At 48.6% G+C, this 26,294-nt stretch overlaps 1 protein-coding gene and 1 long non-coding RNA gene across 5 annotated transcripts in view; one reads left to right on the plus strand and one right to left on the minus strand.

Annotated features, from left to right (window-relative positions):
* PROSER2 (proline and serine rich 2) overlaps nucleotides 1-12,588 on the plus strand; it is a 47,262-nt gene extending 34,674 nt beyond the window's left edge. For all 4 annotated transcript variants that reach the window (XM_030321369.2, XM_030321367.2, XM_030321368.2 and 1 more), the window contains exons 3-4: nucleotides 7,307-7,559; nucleotides 9,592-12,588. In XM_030321369.2, coding sequence (XP_030177229.1) covers nucleotides 7,307-7,559; nucleotides 9,592-10,625 — 1,287 coding nt within the window. In that variant the 3' untranslated portion in view covers nucleotides 10,626-12,588. The remainder of the gene's footprint in view (nucleotides 1-7,306; nucleotides 7,560-9,591) is intronic.
* A 1,234-nt stretch (nucleotides 12,589-13,822) lies between these two features.
* On the minus strand, nucleotides 13,823-24,347 carry LOC115518101. Its single transcript, XR_003970170.1, has 4 exons — nucleotides 24,180-24,347; nucleotides 21,349-21,441; nucleotides 19,835-19,973; nucleotides 13,823-14,235 (listed from the first exon to the last, which is right to left on the minus strand). It is a non-coding gene; the product is annotated as an uncharacterized LOC115518101 (long non-coding RNA).
* Between the last annotated feature and the right edge of the window lie 1,947 nt (nucleotides 24,348-26,294).

Here is a 26,294-nt window from a genome sequence, read left to right on the forward strand (position 1 = left end):
GTTGTTTATATATTTTTGAGAGAGAGAGAGCAGACAGAGCATGAGCAGGGAGGGCCAGAGATAGAGGGAGACATAGAAACCAAAGCAGGCTCCAGGCTCTGAGCCATCAGCACAGAGCCTGACATGGGGCTCGAACCCACAACCGTGAGATCATTGACCCAAGCTGAAATTGGACATTCAACTGACTGAGCCACCCAGGCACCCCTGGACCCTCACTGTCTTTGTAAAGATTTATTGTAACAAAGCTAGACCCGTTCGTTAACATACTGTACATTCACACTACATGGGCAGAGTTGAGTGGCTGCCATGGTAAAGCCTGCAGAACCTAAAACATTTACTCCCTGTCCCCTTACGGAGGAAGTTACCACCCCTGCAGTAGAGGAGAAAGGGGAGAGCAGTAAAGAGATGAAATGTGAAAAGTAGGTAGGGCTGGATCCTGGAATTCTCAGAATAAAGTGTAAATTCCTTAGTCACGTGTTCTGTAGATGACCATATTGGGTTTTTTAAAACCTATTTCTCTTTCCCTTGGCCCAGTGCTCAATAGAAGATAGTCAGGAACGCTTTATGCCCATTTTCCCTCACAGTACCTTGCCCCTCTTCTAATGCCTTTCACACTGATCCTGTTTTTACAGGGAGTGTTGAAGTTTTCAGGGACTGTACACTGCTAGGTATGCAGACTGATAAAATTACACGGATCTAGTTAATATGAACCTGCTCTAATTTGAGCTAGAGAAAAAGTATTCTTAAACTCAGTCTTTCCTCCCCACCCCACCCCCAAAACATCTCAGGAAAGGTGGAGCAAAAAGATAAGCTAAGAACTAACATTAAAATCCTAGGGCACATTGTTCCAAAAGTTGACATTTAAAAAAATTTTTTTAATGTTTATTATTTAGTTTTTGAAAAAGAGAATGAGAGCAGGGGAGGGGCAGAGAGAAAGAGGGAGACACAGAATCCGAAGCAGACTCCAGGCTCTGAACTGTCAGCACAGAGCCCAAGGTGGGGCTCAGACCCACACACTGCAAGACCATCACCTGAACCGAAGTCAGACGTTCAACCGACTGAGCCACCCAGGTGCTTGTAAAACTTGACATTTTAAAAAGATATATACAAAACCTGATGGCAAAAAGAGGAAAATTCCAGGCCAGTCTGTCTTGTGAACAGAGATGCAGAAAGTCTAAACAAAATATTAGCAAATCAAATTCAGTGATGTATAAAAAAGATAGCATCACAACCAGATTGGACGTGTTCCAAGAATGCAAGGTTGGTTTAATATTTGAAAATCAATCATTGCAATTCAGCTCTTGGACAGAATAAAGGAGAAAAGGGATATGATCGTCTCTCCTCAGCCTCCTCGGCCACAGCATCCTTTATGTGGGGAGTTGTCCTGTACACTGTGGGATGTGGAACACCGCTCCTGGCCTCCACCCCCTAGATGCCAGCGGTGCCCACCCATCTGTGACAACCAGAAGTGTTTCCAGGCACTGCCAAATGCCCTGTGAAGGGGAACCTCTCCACCTGCTGAGAACGACTATAATACATAAAAAGAGATTTGACAAAATCCAAAACCCACTCATTATCTTAAAAACAAACACACTTCGGGTGCCTGGGTGGCTCAGTCGGTTGAGTGTCCGACTTCGGCTCAGGTCACGATCTCACAGTTTGTGAGTTCGAGCTCCATGTCGGGCTCTGTGCTGACAGCTCAGAGCCTGGAGCCTGCTTCGGATTCTGTGTCTCCTCTCTCTCTGCCCCACCCCCACTCACGCTTTGTCTCACTCTGTTTCTCAAAAATAAATAAATGTAAAAAAAAAATGTTTAAACAGACAAACAAACACACTTGGGGCACCTGGGTGGCTCGGGCTGGGAAACTGCAAGACATTCTCAAGAGAAGTCACAGAACCGGGGCGCCTGGGTGGTTCAGTCGGTTAAGCCGCCGACTTCGGCTCAGGTCACGATCTCGCGGTCCGTGAGTTCGAGCCCCGCGTCGGGCTCTGTGCTGACAGCTCAGAGCCTGGAGCCTGTTTCGGATTCTGTGTCTCCCTGTCTCTGCCCCTCCCCCGTTCATGCTCTGTCTCTCTCTGTCTCAAAAATAAATAAACGTTAAAAAAAATTCTTTTTAAAGAGAAGTCACAGAACCAAATCAGTGCCTACCCAACATTAGCACGTCAGTATTTCCCAGAGTGTATGTTAACACAGAGACTGGAGGCCCTTAATGTTCGTGATGCAGCAGATCTAAGGTGGGGCCCAAGCATTTGTAGTTCTAGGTGCTGTGGCTGCTGGTCGAAGGGCCACAGTGTGAGAGCCACTAATCTGAGTAAGTGAGGGCGTGTACCATATTAGAGGAGTCAGAACGTTGGAAAATTCAGTTCTCCTCAACTTGAGGACCTTCTGTGTAGTCCCCATCAAAGTCCCGGCAGAGGGGTATATGTGTGTGTGTGTGTGTGTGTGTGTGTGTGTGTGTGTGTGTGTGTGTGTGTAGCTGGGTGTCTGGAAACTGACAAGCTGATACTAAAATTTACATGGAAGTAAAAAGGGTCGAAAGAGCTATCACAGACTTAAAGACAAACAGCAGAACTGGAGGGCTTTAAACTACCAGATCTGGAGACTTGTAATAATTAAAACAATGTTTTAGGGGTTCCTCGGTGGCTCAGTCGGTTAAGCGACAGACTTGGGCTCAGGTCATGATCTCACATTTGTGAGTTCAAGTCCCACGTTCGGCTCTCTGCTGTCAATGCAGAGCCTGCTTCAGATCTTTGTCTCCCTCTCTTTCTGCCCCTCCCCTGCTCATGCGTACATGTTTATTTTTCTCTCTCAAAAATAAACATTTTAAAAAAAGAAACAATGTATTAGTGGTATATGAGTAGACAAGTAGACAAACAGAGAATTCATAAACAGACAGACACGTACACTGTCATTTGACTTACAACCAAGGGAATATGCAGTGTTCAGGGATGGTATTTTCAAGGTCCGGTGCTGGACAATTGGATGTCAACTTAGAAAACAATGAGGGGCGCCTGGGTGGCTCAGTCTGTTAAGCATCTGACTCTTGATTTCCATTCTGGTCATGATCTCGTGGTTGTGAGTTCGAGCCCCGCGGCAGGCTGTGCACTGACAGTTTGGAGCCTGCTTGGGATTCTCTCTCCCCCTCTCTCCTGCTTGCCTGCTATCTCTCTCTCTCCAAAATAAATAAATAAATAAACATTAAAAAAAGAAAGAAGACAATGACTCTTGACCTCACGCCATACATAAAAGTTCATTCCAGATTAATTGTCGCACTGAATATGGAAAGTTAAAAATAATGCTTCTAGAATAAAACAGGTGAGTATCTCCATGACCATGGAGTTGGTAGTGGTTTCCTAAATAGGACACAAAAAACTCTAATCATGAAACATTATGCTACATTAAAATTAAGGACTAGCCATCACAAGACTCCCATTAAGAGAGAGAAAAGGGAAGCTAGTGAGTAGTGGCCGATACTTGTAATAAATATTTCCAGTAAAAGATTTCTATCTAGTATGTATAGTCCTGTATTTTTAAAAAGACAACTGGATAGAAAAATAGGCAAAAGAATTGAACAGGCACTTCGTACGAGGATCTCCAAATGGCCAGTTAAGTATCATGGGGAAAAAACATGGCCCAACACTGTTCATCTTCTTGGGAACGGACGGGACATCAGAATGAGACTCGCGTATGCCAGCTGTATGGGGAGAACAAGCAGGCATGCCCATGGGAGTCACACTGGGACAGGCAATTTGGAGAACTATTTGTATCTACTATAATGGACACATATCTGTGACCCAGCACTTGTATATAGGTTTATATCTGGTGGATGTGTATTGCTTATTCTCCCGAGCCGCATTCTGCTCTGTCTCCTGACCCAACCCATGCTGTGGATCTCTCTCCAGAGACTTTCCATTCTGTCTGCCCACCGAACCCGGCTGCAGACAGGTGCCTTTCCCTGAATCCTCCGGCCTTGAGGATCAAGCTAATACAGTCAAGCCCGGTGGAGACATTTGCGTGTATTCTTGGGTTAATTATACCAAAAACAAATGGATGCCTTAAACGAAAGAACGGTCACTAAATCTGTGGAGCCAGCAGGCTCTGGGATGGTCTGGGAGTCAGGTGCTTTGGGCGGGCTGGCGGGCATTTGCGTAACCTCTCAGATCCCAGTGTGAAAAGCATTCCCCTGCACCGCCTGGGTCAGCTCTTAACTGAGTTTGCTTCCACACCTTTTCTGTTGTTTTATCAAAGTTCACACTCATAGAGGGTCAAGTAGCTTCAAAGTGTTATGAAAAGCACCCCTCCCCCAACTTCCTACTCACTAGAGGACACAACTTTTAACTCCTACCCATTTGTTATTTGCTTTCTAATTGACATTTTACTCTATATCCTCCCAGTATTTTATGTATGTGGGTATATATTAAGTATGCACATACTTGAGAGACAACTCTTACTTTCCATCTGCATTTTTCTCACTTAGCATTACATTGTTCGGAAAACACCATTTAAGATTCCTGTGTAATATTCTGTCTGTGAATGTGCCTTGATTTGTTTAACCGTACCCTTATTGTTGGACATTTTTTTTAATGTTTATTTATTTATTTTGAGAGAGAGCGAGGGAGTAAAGGAGATGCAGAGAGAGGGAGAGAGAGAATCCCAAGCAGGCTCCATACTGTTAGCACAGAGCCTGATGCAGGGCTCGATCTTACAACCACGAGATCATGACCAGAGCAGAAATCAAAGAGTCAGACGCTTAACCAACTGAGCCACCCAGGCACCCCTGGACGTTTTTGTTCTCTCACTACTGTGAATATGAATATAATTAATATATATGTGTGTGTGTGTGTGTGTGTGTGTGTGCATGTAGGTGTGTGTATGTGTGCACGTTACTCTAGGTAAATGGGTTCATAGATACGTGATTTTTCTCATAACCATAGTTTTCTATGGTTAATAACCTTTCGGGTTTTATTTGCTTGCTTTGTGCTCTCAGCCCTCTGGCTTGCTGTGCATCAGACTGGTTGTTGTCTGCACGGCTGACGTTCCCGGGGATTTCAGTTGAGTCCCGAGATCCCCTTTGGCTTTCTCTCGTCCTCCCCTGGTCCTGTGTTGTTTCTTGGTTTACTCCCTCGTCTAGGGGAAAACCACATTCCCCTACCACCCTGCAGAAGCTTTCTGAGAAAGGCATATGTGGGGGATGCACTGTGTAGACCTCGCGTGTCTTAAAACATCTTTATTCTACCATAACCTTAATTTGGTTAGGCGTAGAATTCTAGTTCTCTGTTCACTCCGAATCTTAAAGGAATCATGACACTATCTTCTGGCTTCCTGCTGAGAAGTCTGTTGCTGTTCTGATTCCTGGTCTTTTGTTTTGTGACCTGTTTTTTCTCTCTGGGGAGCTTTCACGATCTTGCCCTCCGGTGTCGGTGTCCTGAGATTTCACAGGGACGTCCCTCAGCCTTCATAGGTCTGTTTCATTCTTGTTCATTAGATTTTCTGATGGCCCCTTTACATTCGGAAACTCAGGTCTCTCAGCCCAGGGGCCTCTCCTTATTTTACTTATTTATTTTGATTACCTTCTTCCCCTCTACTTTTCTGATTTATCTTTCTGGAGCTCTCATTATTTCAGATGTTGGCCCTCCCATACTTATCCTCTGATTTTCTTATCTTCCTTATTTTAAAACAAATTTTGACTATTTATTTTACTTTACTAGTTTCTCCACTTTACCTTGTAGGCTTTTATTTCGTTTTTCAGTCCTGTGGTCCAAGTGTTAATTTCGAAGAGCTGTGTTTTTGTCTTGTGGGTTTTTTTTTTTAAATAAGATCATATTCTTGATGGATTCAGTATCTCCACAACTCTCTGAGGATATGAATGGTAATCTTGTTGAAATTGTCATCATTCTGCATAGTTTGTTTTTGTAAATTGCTTTCTTTTCCTTTTTGTCTGTTCGGCTGCGTCTTTCATGGTGAGACTCCGTGATCCTTAGGCGTGTGCACATGTTTAAGAGGAGAACGTTGAGAAGCTGGTCAGAAATCAGGGGGTTTGTTGACTGTCCTCTCCCCTATAGGGGCATGTGGCTGAGCTGCTTCGTTGGGGAGCCCATGGTGTCGGCCCCTTTGGCCCTTGGATTCAGTTACCTCAGAGAAGGCTTCCAGACTTCAGTCCAGAGGGCATCAGGTTGGCTTCCTTTACTGCTCGTTTTCATTGTGGTCTCTCACTGTCAACTCTGCTTCAGATCCCTCTTTTACCTTCTTCTTTTTTTTTTTTTTAATTTTTTTTTTCAACGTTTATTTATTTTTGGGACAGAGAGAGACAGAGCATGAACGGGGGAGGGGCAGAGAGAGAGGGAGACACAGAATCGGAAACAGGCTCCAGGCTCCGAGCCATCAGCCCAGAGCCTGATGCGGGGCTCGAACTCACGGACCGGACCGCGAGATCGTGACCTGGCTGAAGTCGGACACTTAACCGACTGCGCCACCCAGGCGCCCCTCTTTTACCTTCTTTTAAAAAACATCTAGTTTTCTGCTGGGATGACCTCATTCCTGCTGAACCACTTCTGCTCTTTATACAGAAGTGGCCCTTCCTCTTGGCCCTCTTGGCCCCGCTCCTCTTGGCCCCGCTCCCAGTACCCTCAGCACCTGCGAGGTGGGGGGGGCGAGAGGCTCCCTTGTACTCAGCAGGTGGGTCACCGGCTTCCCACAGCTGCTAAAAATCAGATTCCTTGGGTCTCCAGAGTCGGCTGCACCTGTCCTGCGGCTGCCTAACTTCCCACACTCTGTTACTGCTGTCTCTTTTCCTCTTCTTTTTTGTCTTTGTGATTGGTGCCTCCCAACAAAAATGAATCCCATTATTGTTTTCGTGAGGTTTCTGGAGGAAAGGAAGCTAAATATGTGCATTCATGGCCACTGTCTTTATCCAAAGATGTCCCCCACTGCTATTGTGGGAAGACATCAGAGAGCAGGAAGTTGAGAACAGTGTTCCTTCCCAAGGAGGCTTGGAGAAGAATTCTTTTTCTGTCATTGACTCCCTAGGAGCCATAAGACTGGAGTTAATAATAGATTCTAAGACACTTTATTTGCTACAGTTTCTTGGCAGCGTTCTTTTTCACGCAGGTACCACGGGGAGGACACAGGCACGGGTTTGTCAGTGGGCCACCTGAATGGCAGATCCTCCCCGACGGGAACTTGTAGAGGGACGCGGATTCCACCCAGGGCTCTGCAAGAGATCCTGACTTTGTCATGGCTTCTCTCTTCAGCAAAACAACTGTTTGCTTTCTCCCTTCCGTTCCCAACCCCCACACCCGTTACACAGGATGATGAGAGCCTCAAGTACCTGACACATGAGGAAAAGGATGTCATCCTGTTTTTTGAAGAGACTATTGATTCCCTGGAAGATGATTGTGAGGAGCAAGTCCTGTGTGACAGCGGCGTGCACTCCCACTCTCCAGGGTCTCTGGACGAGAGCGCTTCCAGTCACTCGGAGCCAGGAGATGTCATCGATTTAGTGCAGCCGGCACCTGAGGAGGGGGAACCCGAGTTCCTCCCGGCTGTGACTGAGACAGCAGGTGAGGAGCAAAGCCCAGTCCCCAGCCTCTGACTCGGTTCGTTAGTGTCGTTCGGGACACTGTGGTCTTCCCGTGTGTGTGCCAGTGTGGACGCTGTGGGGGTTTTTGCAAGGTGGAGTTTGAGTGTCCAACCAGTAGATGCTTTCGTAGCATATTAGGAGATAACACATGAAGGGAAAGTTCAGAGGAACTAGAATAAAGAATGAGACTGGCAGACCATATGAATCTATTTCATATACAGTAAAACCTTGGTTTGTGAGCATAATTCGTTCCAGAAACATGCTTGTAATCCAAAGCACTCGTATATCAAAGCGAATTTCAAGAACCATTGGCTCTGTTGTGATCACGTACTACTGATATCAGTCTTGCTCATTTATTAAGTTAAAATTTATTGGAAACGTTTGCCTGCCTTGGGGCGCCTGGGTGGCTCAGTGTCCAACTTCAGCTCAGTTAAGTGTCCAACTTCAGCTCAGGTCATGATCTCACGGCTTTTGAGTCTGAGCCCCGTGTCAGGCTCTGTGCTGACAGATAGCTCAGAGCCTGGAGCCTGCTTCCGATTCTGTGTCTCCCTCTCTCTCTGCCCCATTCCTGCTTGCACTCTGTCTCTCAAAAATGAATAAAAATTTTTTTTTAATATTTAAAAAAAAAAGAAACGTTTGCTCATCTTGTGGAACACTCGCAGAACATGTTACTTGCAACCCAAGGCTTTACTGTATAGTAAAAAGAAAGAAAGAAAATTGGAATTGACTTCCAGGTATAACAATTCATTCTACAAACAGAACATACAAGGTTCTGTTTATATATATATTTTAGCCTGTGAGGTTTGATCTCAGATTTTGAACAATCTTATGCCCCCTCTTTCTATGGCATGACTTCCCAAGGTGGGAGTATTTGGGCTAAAAAGTTAGCTGGTTCAGGAAAACAGGAAAAGGGAAGCAAGAGTTTGGCTTAGTGTCTACTTTGCAGGTCTGTTGGATTCAGGGCAGCCTCAAAGGAGAGGCGTGCTTTTTGTCCTTTGAGTGCTGTGAGAAGAGCAAGGGGGTGATGAGGTGGGATTGTCTTGCACTGTTTCTCCTGACTGGAAAAGATGTTGGAAATAAACATAGCAAGGGGATAAGGATTAGAAAGGAGGAGGGAAAAACAGAAGGGAAAGTATTTTGGCTCTTACTACAAAATATTGCCATTTGTCACAAGCGTCTAGAAATACTTTTTCGCCCTCTGTGTGCGTGTGCGCGCGCGTGAGGCTGTGCATTACACCGATTTCACAGACTGGGGTTCCAGACTCCAGATGAGGAGCTTAGTTTACAGCCGTGTCTTCAAAGAAGAGACTTAATTACAGATGTCCCGTTTTTATCACACATCTTTGAAGTGTAGTTCCTAAAATGCATTTGAACCTGCTGGTCATTTAAAAGTGCCAGATCATCTGCTTGTGCCAAGGAAAACACTTATGGAGAGAAAGCCGCCTTGCCCATCAGTGTCTAACATGATACTTCCACAGCGGTTTTAAGTGCCTGCCCCAGCAGGCGTTGGGTGAAATTCTGACGATACAGGGATAAAAATTAGACACGGCTTACAGTTTTGCAGTGGGAGACAGATGCGTGATTGTAAGTGCAAATAGTGTTGGGTGACCTGCGATCAGTATCTGTTTAGGCGGGGGAGGATGCCACCCGTCCGTCCCGTCTCCATTTTCCCTCGGTGACACCCCCTCCCAGGAGGGTTATCGTTCCCTCCTGTTTACGCGCCTCTTTAGAAGCCTGCGTGCGCGTGCGCGGTGTGCGTCCCAGGTCCCGAGCATTCAGACGCGAGTCTTTCACCGTCACTGATAGGTTCCTTCTCGCCAAGTAGGGGGTGAGACTCACCCAGGACCTTCTCCTTCACTGTTCCGGGGAGTTTAGGTAACAGGAGGTGCTGCCGCTGACAATGGCATTATGTCCCCCTGGGGGGGGGCCCTCTTAAATTCAGCGAGAAGGCAATGGGATGCATTTATTTTTACATAAGGTGGTAGCTTATGAAGATTCTGCCTCCTTTTCAGGGGCTGGCCCTGCCGGGAAGGAAGACAGTCCTGTCCTCGAATGCGGGAAACCAGAAGCCCAGGGTCGTCCATCACCAGACCCCGAGGCTCCAGAGGCCCCTCCTGTGCTGCCCTCCCAGCCGGTGGCCGCCTCGACGACAGAGCCCCCCAGGAGAGAGCTGCCGGCCTCCGCTGCTCCCGCGGAGCACCCCAAACTGCCCCGCTCCGTTCCCACCCCCCTGGTTATCGCTCAGAAAATGTCCGAGAAGTTGGCGGGAAGTGAAACATTTTCACCGGCGTCCCCCACCGAGGAGGGCAGGCCCGGGGAGTGGAGGACGCTGCCCTCGGCGACCCCTCGGACGGGGGGCCGCCTCCCGTGGCACAGACACCCGGCGCAGCCGGTGCCCAAGGTTCACCGCTTCCCCAGCAACATCAGCGTGACCAACAGCGCGGGGAAGGAGTTCAACAAGACCATCTCCAGGGCGGCGGTCAGCGTGCAGGAGCGGAAGGCCCGGGTGTTGGCCAACATCAACGGGGTCTCTTTCCTGTCCCCGGGGGACCCTGAAGGCCGGGCCCCCGGGGGTGACCTCGCGGAGCAGGGGAGCAGCGGCTCTCCGGAGCAGGGGCCGCGTGGCCGGAGCGAGGCCGGCCCCGTCCATGAAGCCGTGTCCGTGCAGGCCGGCGGGCAGCCCGGCGCTCAGCGGTCCCGAGGCGTGCAGACGGAACGGTCCCCGCCGCTGGCCAACGGCTTCCAGAGCATCCACGACGTCCTGAAGAGCGAGCCCAGTGCCTTCGTCTCGACCGGAAAAACTGTCACCTTCCGTCCAGACCCGGCTCTCACCAGCAAACTCGCTCGCCAGAACGCCAGCAAGAGCTTTTATGAGCACCGGCAGCCGGACTGCGGCCAGGATGCTAGGAAGCGGTCAGGGTCACTGCCCAGGGCTGTGGGCTTCAGACCCCAGGGCATCACCGTCCAGTTCTCTGGCCGCGGTTCCACGGAGGAGGCCCGCCGGGAGGCCCTGCGGAAGCTCGGCCTCCTCAAGGAGAACTTGTGATGGAGAATGAGACTGGGGCTGGGGAGGCTGGGTGGCCAGGGCAGGGGGTGTGCACGTAAGGGGAGGAGCAACAGCCCCCGTGCTGTGCCCTGTGCAGGGCGACACGTGACAGGTGCCAGGACTCCGTGGTCTGGGCCGAGGGACTGGGGACAGTGCCACCCGGCTCTGTGGCCGCATCTGAGTAGGAATAGCCTTCTGTGAAAGACAGTCCGGCCCCATATCTTGTCTTCCTTTTTCCGGGGGCTCAGAGAATAACCGTTAACACCCGAAATGCCATCCTATCTTTTGAGGATTCAGAAGGAGGGGGATTGGGTCTGATTTGTTATTCTTCAGTCCCTAATGTTGACTTTTATCCCAAGGACGTGACACGCAAGCCAGTTTAGGTCTCTTACACTCAGTTATCTATGACAGGGATCTCCCCCTCCTTTTCTAAGAAAATAAAAACGAAATGGCTGTTTAATTTTCGTAATGTCTTCAAATACATCTTTGGGTCGTCTGTTTGGTTCTGAAGGATAAAGGATGGTGTGTTAGCCCTAGACGTGCCTTTGTTTCTGGGTAGAATTTGGTTTGCCTGTTTTTTAATTGAAAATTGAAATGAAACCTTTAGAGTATGATTTACTATAATTTTGAGTTCTGGGAGTGGAATGGAAAAGGGTGGATTTGGAAAAGGTGGTAATTTTCAGAAAGCAAGTCTGATCAGACCGTGGGGGCCATGTCACTGGGGGATACGTGGATGAGTGTGTATTGTGTATATACGTGTACATAATACGTGTTTATAGAAGCCTATGTGCGTGCACACGCACACACACACACACACAGGTATCGTATGTGCACACACACATTCATTAGTACACATACATAAACTTCTTAAAACCCTATCAAGTGACTACATGATGCGAGGCATGCCTTCCCGTTCCCTTGACAGATGCTGCTGTCCCAGCTGTGATGGGTGACATCGAGACTGGCACCTTGAAAAGGGCACATCTCCATAATCAAAGTGCTTCCTCCTCACCCATAAGTTGCTCTGTACACAAGGAGAGTAATAGCCCAGGTAGGCTTCCAGATAAGCAGACAGTTCCTTCTTTAGAGAAGAACACTTTTAAGAGACGTATCACCAAATTTTAACCTGCTTTCAGCTTATCACCCAATTTTAGTTGTGCATGTTCCAAGGCAGCTACCGAACAGACGGAAACAAAGAAATTCTTAAGACCCCTTCGTGTTCTGGGAGCGAGACCTTGGGATTAGTTTTCGAGGGGAAAAAGCAGCAAACTGGTTTACACAATGTGAAAAGAACTATATTCTCCCAGACTATGTTTTACAAGCTGAGTTGTAGCCGCGAGCATTATTAAAACTATTTAAGGCTGGAGTCTTAAGCCTCTAAAAATAGACTGGGAAGGGCCATGCTTTTAAGTCACGCCCTTCTGTTATTCTGTCTCAGCCAGTGTCACAGAATCAGTTTCTTCCTGTTGAGTATTTCAGTTCATACTTTTAAATGTGCTGTGAAGTGCGTCCTTTATAGTATTCGTATATAGTATGTATCTGCCTTAATAGCAAGTTACATAAAATGTCATTTTTTTCTTAGAACTATAGTTTTTAGTGTCTCATCCGGCCCGTGTCCTCCTGAAATAATCTTATAGACTCTTGACGGATTTAATTTAAATAGGTGCTTTGATTTTTTTGGTTTTGAAAATAGTTTTTATTGTACTCCTATTTATGTTGCATTTGTTTGAAGAAGTCTTGAGGGATGTATTACCTTTTTACAAAGTGAGATGCCATACATGGTGTTTCAAATTAGAGGGTCTTGATTATGGCTGACATTTTAAACATCCTTTAAATACGAGGATTACCTCTTTTAAGTTATCCTATGACTTCATTGTGATTAAGGTGAACTTGACTATATAGGAGTATATTTGTTCTCATAATGACATTTTTGGAAAAATAAATGTAGAGATTTAAGTATAAACAGCTTTGTTTTTGCATTTTATACTTACGCTCAGTTATTTTAAGTGGTTATAACCTTTCCTTCTATTTATTCATAATTATACTGGCTATTACTCTGGTCATTTCTTGGGCCCTGAACCCTAGTAATTAAAGCCATGTTTTGTATGAGGCTCAAATTACAGCTGCTGATGAACTAACTCCTGTATGTGTGCGTATCACATTAACAAAAACATCTAGTTTGCAAAGAGGCATTAGACATTCACAAGGGGTCATCTTCAAGGGAATTGCAAGGACCACATTTCAAAGCAAAATTGTAACGAAAAGAAAAGATGAATCTTAAGTGCCTAATTGTTTTCAAAGTGATACCTGTAAATCACTCTCCATTTATCTTAATAGTTGAAATCAGGGGGAAGAAAATTTTTTGCTTTTAGGAGGGTGTGTACACATGGCCAAACCAGAGTCTCGCCTGCAAACAGTAACACTTAGCAGTTACCAGAGTGAAGCATCTGTCCCGGCCCCCCTCCTGCCCGCTCCGCTGGGTGACTTCTCTGTGCCCGCTAATCCACACAACACTGGCAGAAAGTCTGATCTCTGCTTTTCTCACCCCAGCTCACACTGTCCTCTCACAAGCCCTGTTGAGGCACAGGGTGTCCTTGAGTCTCTCAAAGTGCACATGGCCTGAGCCTGCTCCAGTATAGGGTTCTTCGTGCAAGATTCCTCACGGGGGGGCCCCCACATGGGCTCCCCTTTTGAAACCAGCTTTCATGGAGAGCTTAGCGGAGTTCATAAGTGAGGCCTCAAGGGGCCCTTAGGATTGGCCTTTTTATTTGTAAAAAATGAGAAACGGGGAGCCCTGGGGTGGCTCAGTCACTGAATGTCCAACTCTTGGCTTCAGCTCAGTCATGATCTTGTGGTTTGTGGGTTTGAGCCCCGTGTTGGGCTCTGCGCTGACCATGCAGAGCCTGCTTGGGAACCTGTCTCCCTCTCTCTCTGCCCCTCCCCTGCTCGCTCTCTCTCTCTCTCTCTCTCAAAAATAAATAAATAAAAATTTTTTTAATCAGAAATGTGTTCTCTTATTAAATTCCAACCGCTCTGGCTATGAGGACTCTGACTCTTCAGAGGATTTGGTGGTGATGTTTTTCGTACAGGTGATCTAAGAAATCAGTTCTTTATGTTTATTCAAGAGGAATGAAGAGAGAGAAACAAGATAAATATGAAAACAATACACTCTTATCAAGAAACGTGTACCTGCTGTGCTGTTTCCCTAAACGAGGTAGCAGAATGAGGCATTGTTTCTTCTTGGAGTGATTTTTATCGCCTGGGCAAGTTTTAATAAACTTTTCTCCCTCGACTCTCCCTTGGGTTCTTAAATGTTTGTCATCAAACCCCTGGGTTCTCTGAAGGCATGTAACTTGTTTTCGTGTTTTTCGCCTGCTCCCGCTGGGGTGACCCCACTGCCCGCCCACCCCCCCCCCCCAGGGGCAGGAGGAAGGGGAGGCGTGCGAGGAATGCTCACCTGTGAAAGGTTCGTGTTGTCATTGAAATGACAAGCCACCAAACAGGTTCTGTTTGTTCTCTTCACAGCAAGGCTTTCTCTGGCTTTACCGTATGGGAATGAGCTCGTATCCTTTTCTAATCTCCTCGCTGGACAAGCCCTGCTCTCAGATACCTGAGAAAAGAGAAGGCCGGGCTGTGAGTCGCCGTGTCCTGGGAAGATGGGGACTCTGCAACAGAGGCCGCTGGCCGTGTGTCTGCGCCAGGAATGCGGCCACTTGCTGACCAGGCCCGCAGGGTTCGCCCTCTTCCCCATGAGCGGAAGCGCTGCTGGGGATAAATCTGTCCCTCCGCCCAGAGAAGAATCCGGGCAGTGGGATGGAGACCAGAGGGCACTTCCCAGCCCACGCTTTTTAGCCCACGCTTTTTAGCATTAAGAATGGTCAACCTTTGTGTGTGAATGTTTCTAGTCCTTCTAAAATGTCTCTTTATTGAAAAAAAAAAAAAAAAAGTAACAAAACCCTTCCCTACATGTTCCAGATCCAGCACTGCCATCAGCAGCCAGCTTACCCTCTTCCTGGCTACTGGCCTTTTGGGGAGGCCACTGCTGACCCCAGGAGCCAGGCAGACACCCATCACCGCACCTGCCAGCCGGGCTCTGTAAAGATTGCTTCTTATTATCTAACCCATATGAACTTTCAGTCAACAATGAGCTAATGCAGGGGAAACATGGTGATTTCCAGAAATGGCCCAGAAAACCGAAATGGTGAAAGGCTGTAAGAACCATAAATGGCCCTAAGGTGGGAGCAGGGTCCACCCCTCCCTGAGAACCGTGTGATCCTGGGACGCCTCCTGGTGTTGTTTTCTGCCTTCCAGATTCCTTGGCAGTCCCCCAGGCCTGTCTGCCGTGGCCCCCCACAGGCCTTTCTGCTTTGGGGGTGTGCCAGGATCTAGAGCAAAACCGAGTCTGAAGGAATCTCCCGGCCCCACTGGTTGAGTTCGAGGTAGCTTTTCCTGACTCCCTCCGCTTCTTCAAGCTCCATGAAGCCAGCTACTTCCCCAGCTGAACGTGCTTCTGAGGTTCAGAAAACCTTTTCCAACGGAAGACCCACCCTTGGAAGGGCCTCGGGGTCTGCTCTCTGGGCGCTGGAGCTCCTAGCGTGGTGGCTTAGGTTCAGAATTCAGGGGTCACCCCCCTCCCATGCCCCCCTGCCACCTGCTGTAAAGGCTGTGGCTGTGCTGTCCGACCCCAGGCCAGAGGTAGGAATTCACATTTGGAAGCAGAGGTTAATGGAACTTAGTCCTTGATAAACACGTCACACTTCATAAACCAGCCTCCCAGTATTTGTGTGTGAAGCACTGTGCCAAGGGTAACAATAACCTGAATTCTGGAAATGCCTTTAAGGGGTGGGGCTGAGTAGACGAGGAATCTGTGTCAGGCATAAAGGCTGCAGAGAACAGGGACCTCTGTGCGCACACATGCGTGTATCTCTGCACGTGCATGCACACTAGCATCTAGGTGACCAGTTGGTTGGTTTCTGTCCTCGGCACCTGCTGATCGTTTCTGAGTGGTGTGCACCCCTGGAGCATTGGGGCGCGCTGCCAGAGGCTTACCTTTGTTACCCAAGGTGCATTCCGGCGCCCGGGGTCTTTGTAGAACTACGTAAATCCTTAGAGGAGCCACACACCGATGAGTTACTGATAGGGCAATGCTAGAAGGTTCTCTTCTGCTTCCCACTGGTCCTCCCGTTGTATAGTTTCCTGGTCCATGAGATAGGACCGAGTTTATCCTTTCACTTAGATGGTGTGGAAACATTTTGAATTTGGGGGAAATAACCTCTACCTTGTGAAGATTTTTTTCAAAGAGCAGAAAGGTTCCAGAAGGGCCTCCCGGAGTTGCTGGGCTGGCTGGGGCACCACGACCAGGCTCTTCCCGACTCACAGTCTGTGTGTTTGTGACACTTCTTGTAAGGCCCTTTATTTTTCAGTCCAATCTTAAAGACCAAATGAACTCAATTAAAATGTTAATAATGTACAACAGTTGCCTGGAACTAGTAATTTGTGAAGCTTAGGAGTTGAACCAAGTGGTGCCAAGTATGAGACTGTTCACAGATTCACTCAGCAAATCTCCGCGTCCTGTCTGTATGCCGGGCACTGTGAGTGGTACTAAATATTACCACCTAGTCCTCGTGGCTGCCTGCAGGTGGGGGTGTGACAACCCCTTACAGATGAGAAAATGCAGCCTTCTCTCCTCTTCAGCAGGGATGGGGGGGCTAGTAGGTCCATACCGTGGTTGCAGGGGGTGCAAATGCCCCGCTCTCCACACCCTCTGAAGCTGCCCAAGCTGCTGCAGGCTGAGGCTTGCCAGCTGTCCCTTCTCCCCGGCGTGGAGAGGGCTAACCCTCCCCAGGGTCCCCGAGATCACCATCTCCTTTCCCCTCAACACAGCCCTTCTTGTCCTGCACGGAGCCACTTCCCGAAGCGTTCTGTCTGCCTGCCACTCACTGGGGCTCGTCCCTGATGTGCAGCTACGCCTCAGCTCCCAGGGACCAGAGGGCGGGGCGTCTATAGGGAAAGAAGGGAAGGCAGGTGAAGACGAGTCATTCCCGCCAGTCAGGCTTGGTGGAGAGAGCATTACGGTGAGCTGTGCAGAGCTGGAGAGAGGAATGGGACTGTGTCTCTGGGCCTGGGAAAGGCCTTTCAGCGGGCTGGGGTTCTTGGAGCTGCTGCGGGTGACCCTTGCCTCAGGGGATCCAGTTCAAAGCAGGTTCCATGCCTCCACTCCCTCCTTCAGGACTTGCTTTTGGAATCCGGAATTGCCAGTCGTGGTTTCCAACACCCACGTTGTGCAGGACTCCCATGCACACACAGCACACGCAGCTAGCCGAGTTCACCGGGGACATTGCCCAATCTGCTCCTTGGCAGTCCTTTGAAGTTGTGGTTGTTACTGGAAAGGCAGCCAGGCTCCAGTGGAAAGTCCGGGACCCGGCTACACAGAGCATCAGTGCTCTGAGCAGGGCAAGGCAGAGCAGCGGCCCATGCCTGGCCTCAGCCTCACCCTCTGCTGGAGATCACCCAGCTCAGGGTGCCGGGGCTAGCCTTTATCACCCCATTTTATTTATTCATTCATTTATTTTTGAGAGAGAGCATGAGCAGGGGAGGGGCAGAGACAGGGTGGGACAGAGGATCCGAAGCCGGCTCTGCACTGACAGCAGAGAGCCCTATGCGGGGCTTGAACTCATGAACTGTGAGATCGTGACCTGAGCTGAAGTCGGACGCTTCACCGACTGAGCCACCCGGGCGCTCCCATCTCCCCATTTTAAATCTCTAACCAGATTTCACTCAAGACACAACTTCAGCACAAAGTGGCGGTCCTTCCCCGATCACGTCGGAAGTCAGGACTAGTCTGCCGACATTCGTAGGTGGAGTTTTGTCTACATTTTATTGGGATGTGCCAGCTCAGAGAACTGGGCATCTCCATGCCTTGAGAGGCTCTAGCCTTCATCTAATAACGAATGTTGCTGGGGTTAAATTATGTTTTGGTTCATTTCTTCCAGGAATAACTACTTTCAGTGCCAGTTTGGGCCAGATTTAAAAATTACTCAATTTTATCTTTTAAACCAGCTTTTTTTTTCCCCTCAGCTTAATCATCCACGTGCACAGTGATTCCAAATGACCACTTGCTATTTCTAGAAGTCAGATCCACCTTCGGAGGTATACTTTGCACTCAGTGTGCTCTACGCAATTCCAGGCTCCACACGAGCCCCACAGGGCTTTATGAGGAGCAGAGACCATTAAGAAGACTGAGCATGTCGGACCCACAGACAGAAAGGCCTTCAGAGGCTATGGGAGCCGCCTCCAGAGGCTTACAGGGCTGTCAGAACGGATAATTCTGTGCAGCCGGAGAAATTCTACAAAGAGAGACTTGAGCTGCACACAGGGAGCTCTCGAGGGGTTAGAGCTGACTGAAAGGAAAGAAGTGTTCACAGGAGTGTGAGTCCCATGGCCATGTGGGTGTACAAACAGACGGTGCAAGGGCACTGGAGGAGGAAAGCAATAGGAATTGTACTCAGTGTCGCCCCTTCCAAATCTGAGATTTTGTGATGGGTTCATGTAGAGCAGGCTTTGTTGTTATCCTGACCTGAGTTTGAATCCCAGCCCTATGATAGTCGGCTGTGTGACTTAACTTCTCTGAGCCTCACTTCCTTCACCTGAAAAAATGGGGGTGACCTATACTCACCTCATAAGGCTGTTATAAGGACTGAATGAGATCACATATGTTAAGTGTAGGCCTGGCACAACACCTTCACCAACATCATCACCATCACCACCACCATCACCACCACCCATCATCACCATCACCACTATGACTTTCATCTCCACAATTATCATGATCACCATCATCAGAACCATCCTTACCATCATCACCAACATCGACACCACCATCACCAACATCACTGTCACCACCACCATCATCACCACCCATCATCACCATCACCACCAGCATCAATATCACCACCATTATCTTGATCACCATTATCATTACCATCTCCACCTTATCGTCATTACCACCACAAAACCCGCATGAGAATTCCTACAGAGACTTCTGGACTGGCCATGAGCAAGTACAGTGCCATGAGGGGTGAGTAGGCACTAGCCTAATAGCCTCATTCAGACATGACTGCTCACCATGGCCCCATTCCTACATGCAGTCCTGTGGTTACTTCAGCAATGAAACGAGTTTTAGATTTAAATTCCACTGCCTACTGAGAAACAGAATTTTGCCGCTTTCTAAAAATAGGTCTCCAGAGCTTATTTTTCTTCCCCAGAACTGGGTAGGTCTGGCTTCCTGCTTAGATATACAACATCAGAGGACTCCCTCTTCCAAGTTCACACTTTTCCACGTCTCCTTTACTTTCCCTGTGGGACTCACAGAGCTCCTCTCAGAGCTGGGCCCTCCCGCCCCCTCCTGAGGCCTCCTCCCAGATGAGGAAGTGCGCAGCCCAGCCTAGCGCCCGAAAGGCTCCAGGGAACACTGGGGGATTGTGTACCCCTTGGCACCTTGGCTGCCTCGCTGCCAAGAAGGAAGTGCCTATTTTGAGTTGCTGGTCTGGCCAGGCTGTGGCCCTCAGACTTTCCATCCCACACAGCCAGTCCTGGCAGAGGGAGGTGCTGGGGCAGAGGGAGGGGGGCCTCTCAGCCAGAGCTTCCAGGGCGGCCGCCGGGAAGCAGGTGGAGTGATCCGGGCCCCAGTCACACCTATCTCAGGAGGCCCCCAGGCCGGCTCCCTTCCTTTGCAGAAAGGTGGAGGGGGTCCAGGAACTCTTCTACTAAGTCACCGTTTCTCAGCCCATCGGGACCCAAGCCAGCTCTCCTTCCAGAGTGTAGTGCTTAGACCCTGCATCCCTCCCTCCAAGAAATGTTCTCCTGGAGGCTTCCTCTGCAACTTGACCTCCCTTGCTCTGAGTGGACCCATCATGGCTTTCTCGGTAGTCCTATGGCGGTGGGGATTGCAGGTGCCACCTGGTACGACTAAGAGTGGGCAGCATCCCATAGGAAGACCCGGGCTTAAAAGTCCACTGCAGTGCTCACCAGTCATAGGCACTCTCAGGTGAGTGATTCTGAAACACTGAATGAGATAACAGATGTGCATAACTTCTGAAAACTGTAAGAGTGGTATCGCCTAGGGCAGTGTTTCTCAAAGTGTGGTTCCCCTGGCCAGCAGAATAAACATCATCAGGAAATCTGTTAGAATTGCAACTTAGCAGACTCACCTCAGATCTGAACGAGAAACTGGAGGTGGGACCCAGGAGTTGATTTGAGCGAGCCCTCCATGGATGTGAGTCTGAGGCTCTGGGCTAGTGAACAGAAAACAGACCCCGCCTTCTAAGGTGCGCAGCTGCGGGAGGTAACCTGAAATGCAGAATAGGTGCTGAGTGTACTACCCTGGAAGGTAGGGACCATGTCCTACCATGTGCATCCCCAATGCCTGGTGTGGCACCTGGCATATAGTAGGCGTTTAATTAATAGCCCTTACATAGAATAAGTGTGTGGACACTAAAAGACAAGAGTAGCTCAGAAGTCTTACAATGAGTGTGTGTTATTTTTATAACTGAGAAAGCAGATAATCCCATTTAAGGAAGAGAAGGGGGTGCGGGGGGAGAGAGAGAAAAAACCAGTGGACGTGGGCCACTCTCTTGGTCCTGCCCATGACGACTACAGGGGAGAGGATCAGTGGAAACCTTCATGCAGACAAGGGGCCTATAACCCCCCCACTGCATCTCTGGGTCTGCCTTGAGTGGACCAAGAGGTCACAGGTTGGCTGTGGTCAGCATCCATTGGTTCATCCTATGAGTACGGGAGCATCTATTATGTGCTGTCCCTAAGGACCAAGGATGGACTAGTGAGCAGGGTATACACAGTCCCATGCTTGCAAGCTGGCAGCCCAGGGAGAAGACCGACAGATAAACACAGCAACTGCAAGAAGGTATGACAGCATTGGGGCACCTGGGTGGCTCAGTCAGTTAAGCGTCCAGCTTTGGCTCAGGTCATGATCTTCTGGTTCGTGAGTTCAAGCCCCACGTCGGGTTCTGCTGACAGCTCAGAGCCTGGAGCCTGCTTCAGATTCTGTGTCTCCCTCTCTTCCTGCCCCTCCCCTGCTCATGCTCTGCCTCTCTCTCTCTCTCTCTCTCTCTCTCTCTCTCTGTCTCTCAAAAATAAATATTTTTAAAAAAGAAGAAGGTATGACAGCATTGTGACAGGGGAAATACAGAGGACAGAGGAGGAGGCAGAGGGCAGGAAAGGGCTCCTGTCAGGGTAGGTGGCCAAACTGACTTGAAGGCCACACAGGAGTTAATGGGTCTATGAGGTGAGAAGAGTGTCCCAGGCAGAGGGCATGGCCTGTACAAAGACCAGGGGCAAGTGGGGACTAAAGCAGTCAGCAGGGGAGGGCACAGGTTGGGGGGGTGGGTAGCAGGCACCCAGTGCTGGTATAAGACATGATGTAAGGCAGGGGGGCAATCCTTGCCACAGAACTTGCAGTCTAGCCATCATTCAACAAACACTTTCTAGATGCTGGGGAGACAGCAGAACAGAGACAGAACACAAAATAAGACTCTTGGGGGGCTTACATCCTAGTGGCCAAGACAGAAGCCAACAAACCACAAAGCCAAGAACAGTGCTTCAAGGAGAGGGGTAAGCGGAAGTCACGGAGGGAACACCTGGCAAGGGAGAATTGGTGAAGGCAGTGTCATGACAGGTGGGTAGAGTCAGGAACATGTCAGCTCACCTCCACATCACCCCACCACTCAGGGCTCTGTGACTTCAACCGGATGGTTCCAGAATGCTGGTTTGTAATCAGAGAAAGGAAAAACTGCCACGCCTTCAGGGGAGGAAGAAAAGGACAAAAATTACTCTGCTGTGCTATGCTATCCTAATAATACACTTACATATATTATGCATACTCTGTATACTATCCACACTATACAATGCTATATGTTAATGCTATGTTATACTTTACATAGCATACTATGCTGTACATATTATACTACACATGGTATAGTATAGCATAATATACATACATACATAGTATAGTATAGCAAAGTATGCATAGTACAATATGTATAATATAGTATAGCACAGTATGTGTAATATAGCATGTTATATACTATGTATGTAGTAGTATATGCTATGCCATACATATGTATACGGATTACACTGTACATACTTTACTATGTATACTACACATATTACACTATACATACTTTGTATGCTAATGCTATATTATGCTACACATATTGTACTATACATACTATACTCTGCTATACTGTGCTATACATATACTATACATACTGTACTATGCTGTAATAATACTATACTAATACTATACCATACACACTATGCTATACTAATGCTTTATAATATGCTATACCATACCATACCATACCATACCATGCCATATTATACCATACTAGAGACTATACTATGCTATACATACTATACTATATATACTATATTACACCATGCCATATACTATACTGTGCTATACTACGCTATACACATATTAGACATATATGCTAATACTATACTATACCTGTTATATTATACATACTATGCTATATTAAGCCCATACTATACATACTGTGCTATAGTATAGTCTAATGCCTGACACAATCCACACTCACAAATATTTGTGGGACTGAGTTAAGGTTTCTCCAGCTGAGAATGGGGGTGTGGTGGTATCTTTTCTGCTTGCCTTTGGGGCTTGAGTTCTATGACCTGAGAGTCTCCCTTCCAGACCTGGTTCTCTCTCCCTTCAAGTCCCAGACCTGTCCAGATACTCTCAGAGGGAAGTGGTAAATGACAGGACCCGGGAGGGGTGCTTGTGGGTGAAACATCAGCCAGGTTAATGACGGTTAATGGGAGACTGAACCCCACACGCCAGCCATACCTGCTGATCCTCTAATGAAGGAGGATGTTTGGTGGGACCCACGGGTGGGTCTTAACCAGCTCCGCACTGAAATGCGGCTTTGAACAAAATCCACCTCAGATCCACATTGTATTCTATACTTCTGAAAAAGTGTTCGGGAGGTCGTATGCACAGGGAAAATGAAGACGGGCTCTTGGCCCAGCCCCTCCACCGACAAGCTACGCAGCCTGGTCCAAGTCACCTGCCACATCTCAGCTTCCTCAGTGTATTGGTCAGGACAGATTAGGCTACACTGTGGTAACAAGGGAACCCCATGACTTTAGTGGCTGAGCAAAATAAAAGCTTCTTTTACTCAAAGTCACTTCGCGGGTCAGGAATCCTCCTTTGTCATGTGGCTACCTCACCAGGAACACTGGGTCCCTAGATCAGGGAAGGAAGAGGCTTCTGGGGGGTCTTGTCTGACAGGGGCTGGCATTACTCATACCACACACACACATAACCTACCTGAACTCATTACATGGCCACACCCCAGTGCAAGAGGGCCTGGAATGCAGTCCCTCCCCAGGAAGAGAAAATGCGTGGAAAGTGCACAGCGTCACCTTCATTGGCTCAACTACTGAATCCATAAATTATTTCATTACATGTAGGGAGGGGTACATAATATGCACCAGGCATTAAGTGTTAGAACTACAGAGTTGTCCTTGTCCTCAAGAAGTTCGGTAGGTGAGGGGCGCTTGGGGGGCTCCGTCAGTTAAGTAAGCGTCCAACTTCCGCTCAGGGCATGATCTCACAGTTCGTGGGTTTGAGCCCTACATCAGGCTCTATGCTGACAGCTCGGAGTCCGGAACCCATTTCAGATTCTGTCTCCCTCTCTCTCTGCCCCTCTCCTGCTTGTGCTCTGTCTCTCTCTCTTTCAAAAATAAATAAACATTAAAAAAAAAATAAAGAAGTTCAGAAGGTGAGACATACTACATAGTTTATTTATTTTTTTTAATGTTTATTTATTTTTGAGAGAGAGACAGAGCACGAGCAGGGGAGGGGCAGAGAGAGGGGGAGACACAGAATCCAAAGCAGGATCCAGCCTCTGAGCTGTAAGCACAGAGCCTGACACGGGGTTTGAACTCATGGACTGCCAGATCATGACCTGAGCTGAAGGCAGACACTCAACTGACTGAGCCACCCTGGTGCCCCCTATTCTCCTTAAATCTGATATGTGATCTGTTTGTAAACTCTCCCTTTCGTACTAATTTATATCTATGAAACTGAAACCTCTTTTCACATGAGCAACTTCTTTGCTAAACCAGGTAAGTTTTCAAATGCTGTGGCGATGTTCCCTCTATTTTTTGGATGATTCATAATGTAACAGCAAGGGATGCAAAATACGCTCTTACGTTTAACCCGAATTACTAACATCTTCCTTCTCACATCACTTTCGGAAGTAGAGACAATCACTAAAACAGCCAATCAAGCCCTGGGTTATAGGATGGGCCATTTCAATGGGGGAGCTGCCCCCCACTGCGGCCAATTTCCAGCCACCAACCTGACATCGCTCGAGACAGAGGTGGAAAGCAAGCTACGGAAGCAAACCAGCCCATGGTATTGCCGCAAAACACAGAGGAGACGTGAACAACATCAAGAGCATAGAAAACAGCAATGCAATTAGGAAGTGCTGAATTTAGGGTATTTATTACCTTAGTTAATTGTAAGTTCAAATCATTTAATTTTAAGATGCTGGCTGTGTTTCACAGATGGCCTGTAGAATTCCCCAAAACCTAACAGTCTGGCCAGCCAGGACAAGCCAGCTCTCGCCTGCAGTCAGAGGCAGGTCAGAGGAGGCAGGAGCTCCGCCTGAGTAGAAGCAAGCATTGTGGTTATTCCAGAAGGGGAAGGAAGGACCGCACAGGCTGGTTGGAACACTGGGGAAGTATGAAATGACCAGTGTTGGGAGAGGGTGGCCACACAGCCCTGGTGACCCGGATAGTGTCTCTCTGCCTGTGGTCACTGTCCCACAGTCCCCTTTTATTTTCAAAAGTGCTTTGTTAGGGACTGAAATGATACGGCTTCCCTATGCTAAGTGAAGCCCTGCGGCCTTCCTGGGACCCCAGAACCTCGGGATGCGTGTGGGGTTGGGGAAGGAAAGGCTGGTTGGTGGGCAGAGAAGCCAGGTAGCAGTGGGTGGAGGAGGAGGAGGGAAGAAAACGGTGGTAGTGACCACGGAGGTCATGTCCTGAGAAGTTGGGAGAGAAAGGGAATCCCCCCGGATGACAGGCTGGTGCCTAGAGAGGGTTTCCTTGCGGGAGGACCCGAGCTCTGAGGCCCAGCCAGGGCCCCAGCAGGCCAGCCTCATCCAGAGCCCCGACTAGAGCTGTTACTCACTGTAGCCTCACACAGCGGGCTAGGGAAGAAGAAAGAAATGCAAACGAAATTCAAGAGTCTAGTCCCTGGCTTTCCAACAGTAAGAGGTGGGCAGGACAGTGGCAAGGGGGCCACAGTCCCCCACGTGGTCGTGGTCGATCTCCTGTGGGAGGCTTGAAATTCCCAGGACAAAGCGGAGGCACCTTCCAGGTAAGAGTATCCTCTGAGACTGGTGGTGGTGGTTTTTCCCACAAGCCGGTTCATTTTGTCCTCACTTTGCCAGCCAGCAGCCCTCCTGAGTGCCCCAAAGCCTGACCCCTCCCGAGCCCCCCAATCCTCTCATTGTCTCCCTCACGGAGACAGGGCAAGGCAGGCCCTTCCCTTGGGGAGAGAGCCGGGAGGCAGCACAGCTGAGCTACAGGCCTTTTGCCTCCCTGGCTGCTGACCTGGGTGCATGAGCCCATGAGTCAGGGCGAGGCCAGGCTGCTCTCTGGCAAAGCAGCCCAGGACCACAAGCCCCAGTTCTAAATGTTCTGAAACCTTTATGAGTCTTTCAAACCTTCCATAAATAAGGCAAAGAAGTTAGGGAACAATCTCTGGCTTTGAAGAACGAGGGGAAGATTAAGGGCTCTCCAGGCCGTAGGACATGTACCCAGGTACGGTTTCATGGCAGCACAGTGGATAGATAATTTACCTAAGTGCTATTCTGGGGACTCTTTCTGTGTCTGTGTGTTTCAGATGATAGGTAGGTAGGTAGGTAGGTAGATGGATGGACAGGCAGATGGACAGACAGAGCTCACACACAAATGAATGTATTCATCCTCACATCAGTTCTAGGAGGTGAGGCATGTAGTACTGAGGAAACTGAGGCATGGTGAGATTAGGTGACTTCCAGAATCCCACAGAAGGTGAATATCAGAGCTGAGATTTGAACCCAGGCAGTGATGCTCTTGACCGAGACACGAAGCCACTTTCCCAGGCACAGGGGGTCCTGTCATTGGGCCTTTCCCAGCCCTCTGGAACACACACAGGGGCTGGGAGTCATGTGGCACATGGCATTAGATCCAGGTTGTGGGGCCCACAGTTTAGACAATTTGGGGGTCCTTCTTTAAGACAAAGGCTAGAAAACTGTGACTGCCAATCGCACAAGCTGTGGAAGAGGCTGAGCAAGTGAGGGTCCCTGCATTTTAAGCCTCGTTGGCCTCTTGGTAGATGGGCCCCTTGCCCTGCAACCTCTGGGGCTATTAGTCTCCAGTTATCTATGCTAGGGGGTCCTGAAGTCTCTCCTGTCCAATGGCACTGCATCTGTCTTCCTCCACCCTGGAAGGGTAATCTGCAAGGGGGTGTGAGGGAAACCCAAAAATAGCCCCTCACCCCTCTCAGCCCACCGTCCAGATAAGCGCTGGAGTCTGGAGCCCTGGCTCTGCTCGGACAGATTCAGACCAGAAGCT

Source organism: Lynx canadensis, chromosome B4, assembly GCF_007474595.2.
Source record: "Lynx canadensis isolate LIC74 chromosome B4, mLynCan4.pri.v2, whole genome shotgun sequence".
Lineage (NCBI taxonomy): Eukaryota > Metazoa > Chordata > Mammalia > Carnivora > Felidae > Lynx > Lynx canadensis.